Source organism: Lampris incognitus, chromosome 2 (genome assembly GCF_029633865.1).
Source record: "Lampris incognitus isolate fLamInc1 chromosome 2, fLamInc1.hap2, whole genome shotgun sequence".
Classification (NCBI taxonomy): domain Eukaryota; kingdom Metazoa; phylum Chordata; class Actinopteri; order Lampriformes; family Lampridae; genus Lampris; species Lampris incognitus.
Window position 1 is genome coordinate 133,468,055 of NC_079212.1, and position 8,124 is coordinate 133,476,178.

General features: G+C 42.2%; 1 protein-coding gene across 1 annotated transcript; it reads right to left on the minus strand.

The window, feature by feature from the left end:
- Positions 1–394: 394 nt before the first annotated feature.
- LOC130106610 (myosin regulatory light chain 2, ventricular/cardiac muscle isoform) lies at positions 395–3,036 on the minus strand. The gene is made up of 6 exons (XM_056272788.1): positions 2,941–3,036; positions 2,054–2,129; positions 1,281–1,385; positions 1,061–1,139; positions 766–814; positions 395–499 (listed from the first exon to the last, which is right to left on the minus strand). Exons 1-6 carry the CDS (start codon positions 2,974–2,976, stop codon positions 395–397), a joined length of 450 nt encoding a protein of 149 aa, XP_056128763.1. The 5' UTR covers positions 2,977–3,036.
- Positions 3,037–8,124: the final 5,088 nt, after the last annotated feature.

An 8,124-nucleotide genomic window follows, 5' to 3' on the forward strand; every position in this document is an offset into this window, starting at 1 on the left:
AAAAAATTAGCCAAGCTGTTTTGATATATTACACAGAACACTGGGTAGCATTAAGCAGAGCAATCCGATTAGTCTTGAGTGAATTGAGGGTCGAGACGAAGAGGGGCAAGACATCTTGCTATGCTGATGCTTTCAACTGTCCAGTATTTCAGGCAGGCAGGGAGAGAGAATCACATCTCAGGCCTCCTGAAGCAGGTTGGTATGGAGGAGGAGGGATGGATACCCTGAGTGAGTGGTATGTGAAAACAAATTAAGTAGTTGAACAAATGAAGTAATTGAGGAAATAATTCATAGTCTATATCTCCTTCTAGGCCAGGGGCAGGTGTCGTTCCACGATTGGGCGAGAGACAGTTTGCCAATCTGTCGAATCAGCAGAAATCTCCAGAACAGAGAATTACTCCTGGTCCTTTTCCTCTCCGTGGGTAATGATATGAACCAGATTCTTGTAGTCCAGGTTCCCCGCTACGTCTGGAGGGAAGGCGGTAAACATTTGCTCCATCTAACCAACAACATACACACATATTACACTTTATCACAACGGTTGGGCCTCTGATACATCACAGACAACAATTACTGTGTGAAATCAGCTCAGCGACCCTTTGATTTACCTGATTAATTGAACAGAACTTTTTTTGTAGGATTAGGTTTGTGTGAAATGTGTGGAAATCAAGTTCACTGTGGCTCCATTTTTGCAATATTGAGATTACCTACAGACCAAGTTGGTGTAATAAAACTGACGCTAAAGTTGTGAAAGGCTGATTTTACCTCTTCAGGGCTGAATCTGTCTGCTTGCGTCGTCAGCATCTGCGTTACACTAGACAGGAAGAGAATATATATGCATGTGATGTCTGAAGTCTGTCTCCACTAGGTGGCGATCTGAAGGTCATTCTCAATTTCACAGATGTAATGGATGCTCGTTGGAATAAGCGACTGAGTGACCGTAGTCGTACATTGTGATTGACAGAGCATGCATTATGCATAAGGCTACAGTTTACACAACACTCCTTCCCATGAATATAAACTCCATCATGTGTGAGCGGTGGAGTGTTCGGTCACTTACTAGTCCTTCCTCAGCACTCCTTTCCCCTCAGGGTCAAAGACTTTGAATGCATTGAGGATGGTCTCCTCTGGGTCAGCACCTAGATACGGTGAGATACCGGTTACAGCTCTGGCAGTACATTCATCAACAGCTAGAATTTAATTTTCACTAAGGCTTCCTCTTTGTGATTAAGGTTTCCCAAGTTTTTATTTGGTGTCATCCATTATCACCCACTCCTTACCTTTGAGCTTCTCCCCAAACATGGTAAGGAAGACTGTGAAGTTGATTGGGCCTGGAGCCTCTTTTAGCATCTCATCAATCTCCTCCTGCTTTACATTCAGGCGCCCTATTGCAAGAAACATCCAGTAGGATTTAGTGGATCTGCTCTTCTCTCTCGCCCTCTCTCTTGCATTAAAATGTGGCTTGTGAAATAGATGGATGGATTGTTATTTATATAGCGCTTTTCTAGCTGCAACAGCCACTCAAATGCTGGATTGAGCATCTTGTTTTACTGACCAGTAATCGTTGGATCAGAATTTATCCTCGGTCATATATATAAATAAAACTTTGTTTAAAGAAACACTCAACGGTAGGGAAAGTGCTCAAAAAATAAGGAGCAAAATAATACAGATCATATATGATATATATATATATATATATATATCCCTGTGTGATGGCCTGGTGGCCTGTCCAGGGTGTCTCCCTGCCACCCAGTGACTGCTGGGATAGGTTCCAGCATCCCCGCGACCCTGAGAGCAGGATAAGCGGTTTGGATAATGGATGGATAGATAGATAGTCGAGTCAATCTATTTCAGAAGCCACACTTTAATGCAGCTTATTAAATGATAACTAGAGGTACAAGAACACATACAGTATATTTTAGACACTCGGTTTATTGAGGTTTACGTCTGAGAAAACAAGAATTGGACATATGAGGAAAATATATTTCAAAGATAATTCACTTACATTATTTAATTTAACAGTACAGAGATATGTCAGACAATGGTAACACACCTAGAGCGGCGAAAGTATCCCTCAGGTCATTCTTGTCAATGAATCCATCTCTGTTCTGGTCCATGATTGTAAAGGCCTGAGGTCAACACATAATCAAAACAAAAGCACGTGTCAATTTGTCTCCCTGTCTCTGTGCACATTTCTGTATAGTATAGGTCTCAGCAAAATAAAAAGATGATTATGACAAGATAACAACTGTGTTCCTTCAAACCATCTACCACAGAGCAAAAACATCAAATCACAACCACGCACATGGTTTCACGCTCCTTCGTTTTTCCCCTCAGAATTTTCTGGAGTGCCATCGTAGCCGAGTGCTGTTCGGTATTTATAACCTGCAATTCCCCCAATGGGGGTGTTAGGCCGGCATTCGGGGCATGCCCAGCAGTCCATCTGCAGCCTAATCACTGATGAAACAGCCTGGCTGTCTGGGCACCAGTGGCTCTCATACCGCCACGCCACAAGCCTCACCGCACGCATGCCAGGGACAAACAGCAGACAGGTGGGAATACTTGGGACAATGAACAATGGAGATGGAAAGACAAAGGGAGACGGGGAGAATGGAAGAGAGCGGCGGGACGGATGAAGGCTGTGTGTCTGCGTGTTGCGGAGAAACATACGATGTATTTTACTCAAAGATCTCAAAGACCTGCACTTGAATTCTCAACCACTGAAATGGCGCCATAAAATTGGTGTTGGATAGAAGTCATCCTGCGATTCAATCGTTTTCAATTCAGCGTATTGCAAAGGATGAATGTAAATGTAAATAGAGAGGACAATGGTGGCACAGCCATTTTCCGGCCAAGCTTAGCCAGGAGGAAGTGAGCGGTGTAAAGATGCCAGTGGTATAGAAGTAACACGCTTTAGAAAGGTTGCATGGTGACTCTCACCTCCTTGAACTCCTGGATCTGGGCCTGCTCAAACATCGAAAACACATTTGAGTTTGCTCCCTCCGCCGACCTCTTCTTGGCTTTTTTCGGGGCCTTTTGGGAAGGAGAATCAATAGACAATGATGGGGGAAAAGGTGAGAAACAAAAGCGATGAAGAGCAGTTTCCCCCTATGTGAATTGGACAGAAATAAGCCTGGCACATTTTTCCTGGTTGGTTAATAACTACTCATGGACATCGTGTTAATCTGGGATACTCTCTTGGAAAAAAAAAGAAATTGATCTGAGAAGTTACACTGCCTGTCAGGTAGATGTAAAAAGCGATTGTATGGCCTGGAAAATATTTTACAATACAACTTTAATGCACAGTCAAGGTGGAAATCTATTTGTCTTACTTATCGAATTTATTTTTTCCGAGCTGACCCATGTCTCACAATAGATGTTTAAAGCATTAAAAACACAACACATAAGTACATCACTTAAACCTTATGAAGTAAGAGCCAATGTGGCCAATAGAAATAGAGAGCTAGTTTCAGCTGAAAGTACCTGCAAAATGTGCAGTGAAATACATATTCTACTTTACATTTCTTTAACTAAAAAAAAATGTTAAAAAGAAAACTAGGATCTGTAATTTAGGGTGCATTGAAGACAGCACCCACCCCATTCAAAATTCAAAATCAAAGAATTAAATAAAGGTCAAACTGTAATTACATGAATTATCTCATCATCATCAAACCTAGCTCTTGGTTGGAATCAATTGTTATCACAGATCCATCTCCCAGCATTTGGAGAATCTCCCTGTTTTCATGTTATAATCCAGAACTCTGTGAATTATAATGATATAAAGCCCAGGTGACTCTCACAGGGACAGGGCATATACAAATCGTATATGTCAGAATGAGGAGAGCATCCTCAGATCCCTCCTCCAAAAAACATGCCTACTGCCACTACACTAAACAACATAACATATAGATCGACTCACCATGGCTGAGACAGGCAGGAAGGAGGTCCGATAAACAATGATGACAATGAACAATGGAGAATATCTGGGGGGCCTTTTGTAGCCCCGGGCACTGGGTGATATTTATAAACCATGCCCTCTTTAGGAAGTGACAGGTAAATGATGCTTGCCCCCCCCCCCCCACACACACTTACTATACAGCAAATACAGTACACTGTACTTACACAGACAGATAGACAGTCGCCCAGACAGACAGGCAGGCGGGCAGACAGTCAGATAGAGACATTCAGACAGACAGATAGACAGACACACAGGCAGACAGACACACAGACAGACAGCCAGAGTCAGATAGACTGCTCTCCCCATTGCCCCCCCGGGTTGACAAGAGTGACCTTGGTCTTATGGAGTGGAGTGGTTTAGAGGATCAGAGACAGGCGTGCTGAAGGACCTTGGTGCTCTCAAATCTCTGTTTAAAGAGCGCAGCTTCTGTATTTTTACATGCTTTGTTTTGACAGTCTGTGCAAAGATCCATAGTAGCATCAGGTGTTATAAGCACTAAAGACTCTGGTATGATATCAGCCCCCAAGACTGGCTGGTATGAGGTTTGAAATTTCATGTTTGCCTTTTTTGTGTTAGATTTGAGTACACTGCTAGGGATGGAACAGACTTATGCCACATGATAGTCAAAAAGACGTTGTCATGGTGGCAGACGTCAGATCGTTGCTTTTCATATAGATGGCCATATTTCCTTTACCCGACCTCTGTGCTAATCCTGAGCTGTATTATCACTTCTCTATTCAGGATTTAAAGCCTCCTCTACCTCCTGCTTCTCCCAAGAATAAGTGAAGTCATCAGAGGAAACTGAATAGTACCTATGATGGTGTCACTAACGTCTGTTGCCCTTTGTCTTGAGTTGACATGGGATGTATTAAGTGGGAAAGTTGCAGCTATCAGCTTATTATGTCTGATTTACTGACCCGTCAGAAGTGTATGGCTGCCATCCTTGGTTGATATCGAGTCAAATCTCTCACATGCTTCTCTGCACTATTGGTATTTAAAAGGTCTGCCTTTCACTGGCAATGTCGCAGTGTACTACAACTCCCCATAAATCTCAAACAAACCACCTGAATAACCCATACTTACCTTTGGCCCCCAGCCATCAACCTTTTGATTGCATGCAACATAGAGGACCCTTTGTGGCACATATGAACAAACAGCACACACACGAGATGATTCTCTGTGTGATTTCAGTGCTATCTCAAATTCAGTGCTTAATTTCATATTGCACTGGCAGTACTTCTGGTATGCAAAGACATTGTTCCAATCTATCAATTATCTGCATAACAACAGAAAAAAAACCTAACTCATTTATTGATAGATGCTTACTCTGGGGGAGAGGTATGTGTTGCTATTTTTCAATATTCAAATAGCTGACGAAAACGCTTAGCTTTCACTGGTCTAATAGGTTGACAGAGGAAATCAGAGTCCAGACATCTCCATCAAAATGGCCTGATTTGCACCAGCGAGTAAATAGCACCTGGGTACATATTAGATTGGCAACAGCTGCTTTTCCACACACAAAAAAGTAATCATACAGAGAATCTAGACAAAAACAATAAATCTTCATTAACTTTACCAGTGAGATTCAAGCCTAATTTCAGAGTTAAGTGCAAACATATAAACACACTCAGGAAGGTGTTTTAAAACACTTTAGACACTCTGGGTCACTGCTGAAGGGACAGACAAAGCTTAGGAACGTCAGTCGCAGTAGGTGTGATATACTTAAGTATGACACTGCTGACACTGTGAACACCACCTTACAATGTGCCAATCCAATCTACACCATTCTCAACTCCTCCAGGGTCACTTGGGGTCCCGTTGTGAGGAAAAGGGGCAGTCTGCGAATGAAGTGAATGCAATGGGGCGGGGACAAGGGCGCGTGATCTATATAAAGCGAAGTGCTGAAAGCTTCTCTCCACTTAGTCCACTGCCATCATCGTCTCAGTTTCACACTGAGGGCTGTTGACGGACCAACTGCAGATGTCACTGGTGTCACTTCACAGCATAGTTTGTACAAGGGGGCCAGAATTAGCCTCTTTATTGTTACTATATCCAATGGTATGCACAGCGCAGTTTGAGATTGACTCTGTCCCGGCTGTGCCTCTCCCTCTCTCTACCCTTTGCTTTCTTCGGCCTTCATCGGTTTATAATCCGAGGAGCCGGCGTTGGCTGATGCGCTGCTGTGTCTACAATGGTTGATCTCTGGGGAGAGCGGTGGCTCTTAACTAGGCGGAAGCACTACCCTTGGCGTGGCGCACCACTCAAAATTGCCACCGAGCGCTGTGCTCAAAAATTCAAATTATCTCAACTTTGACCCCTCGGTTGACGCTGACCTTTTAAAGTACAAATTTTTTTTAAAGATTTTTTTTATTCAAATTCAGAAATACAAAATACATAACAGTAAAAGGAATAAAAAATAAACAATTATGAGTGCCAGGGGTTACAAAGTTTGATACAACTATAAAATGAAGGGGTGCAGTAAAAATATATAAAAAAATAATGTATCTTAAAATTATATTAATATGTTACATTTGGAGCATAAATTTAAGGTTTTCACAGCTTTTCTATTGCATGATGTAGATAATGTTCTAATGTAGGACTCTGCTTCCTTTTTAAAGGTACAAAAAGAGGGTTTAATTTTTAACATCTTACATTTATGGACATAAAAGTTGGCCAGCAATATGATGAGGTTACACAGAAAATATTCATTTTCTAATTCTCTTCTATAATTTGTAAAACAAAACAAGACATCCTTCAAGCAAAGTACAAAAGTATCACAGATATAGCCCAATATAAAATGACAGATGCCTTGCCACAGACTCTGAGTGTGTTCACAAATCAAAAACAAATGCAAGTTTCTGGGTGCATGTTACAAAAAGTGCAATTTACATCAATGTCATTCTTGAATCTTACTACAATAGATAAGTATAAAATCATCATCAGCACAAAACTCAATGAAGCGTGGATCCGATTAAATATGCCCGTTTGAAGGAGAGTCAATGTTGCAAATGTCTTGTGGGAGAGAGTTCCACAGGCGGCGGGCAGAAGGCTCTAGACCCCATGGTAGTCAAGCGATTGGTGTAGTGAGTTGGAGAGCAGAAGAGGGTCTGAGAGTGCGGGAAGGCGTGTGGCTATGAAGGAGTTCAGAAAGATACAAAGGAGCTAGTTTATTAAGGGCCTTAATGGTGAGGAGCAGGATCTTGAAGTCAATATGGTATTTAACAGGGAGCCAATGGAGTTGCTGAAGAACAGGAGTGATATGATCTGTGGAAGGCGTTCTGGTAATGATACAGGCAGTTGAATTCTGGACCAACTGAAGTTTATGAAGACACTTGAGGGGAAGACCAAAGAGGACAGAATTGCAGTAGTCAATATGGGATGTAACCAGGGTGTGAATGAGTATGGCAGTGCTGTTAGGTGTAAGTGACGGGCGAAGATGATTAATATTACATAGGTGGAAGTATGCAGACCGAGTAACATTTTTGATGTGAGCTTCAAAAGATAATGTGCTGTCCAAGAGGACACCCAGACTCTTAACCTGAGGCGATGGAGGAACTATAGAATTGTCAATAGTTAGAGAAAAACTATCAGGTTTAGCCAAAGTAGATTTAGTACCGACTAGTAGGTCCTTGGTTTTATCACTATTAAGTTTGAGGAAGTGGTATGAAAACCAGGATTTAATTTCTAGCAAGCAGTCAGAAAGGGAAGTGGGTGGAAGAGTGGAGGTAGGCTTGGTGGATAGTTAAAGCTGGGTGTCATCCGCGTAGCAGTGAAATTGAATGCCAATTTCCTGAAAATGTGGCCAAGAGGTAATAAGTAAATAATAAACAGGAGGGGTCCCAGTACAGAGCCCTGGGGAACACCGGTAGCAACAGGAAATTGGAATCAGAATCAGAATAAGAATACTTTATTCATCCCCAAGGGGAAAAAGGACTGTGATCTCAAATTTTTAAGTTGGACAAACTGAGTGGGGCCAGAGAGATATGATCTAAACCAGTCAAGAGGGGTGCCGGTTATTCAAATGGAAGCTAATCTCTCTAGGAGGATGTTATGTGAGATGGTATCAAAGGCTGCATTCAGGTCGGGGAGGACAAGTATGGTTAAGAGCCCAGAGTCACCCGCCATCAACAGATCATTAGTGATTTTCACCAACACTGTTTCCGTAC

Coding starts and splice junctions, on each gene's coding strand:
- LOC130106610 (XM_056272788.1), bottom strand. CDS start 2,976: ATGTTTGAGCAGGCCCAGATCCAGGAGTTCAAGGAG. Junction 815..1,060: donor GGAGTGCTGAGGAAGGACTA/GTAAGTGACCGA, acceptor CTTCCTGTCTAG/TGTAACGCAGATGCTGACGA. Junction 500..765: donor ACAGATTCAGCCCTGAAGAG/GTAAAATCAGCC, acceptor GTTGTTGGTTAG/ATGGAGCAAATGTTTACCGC.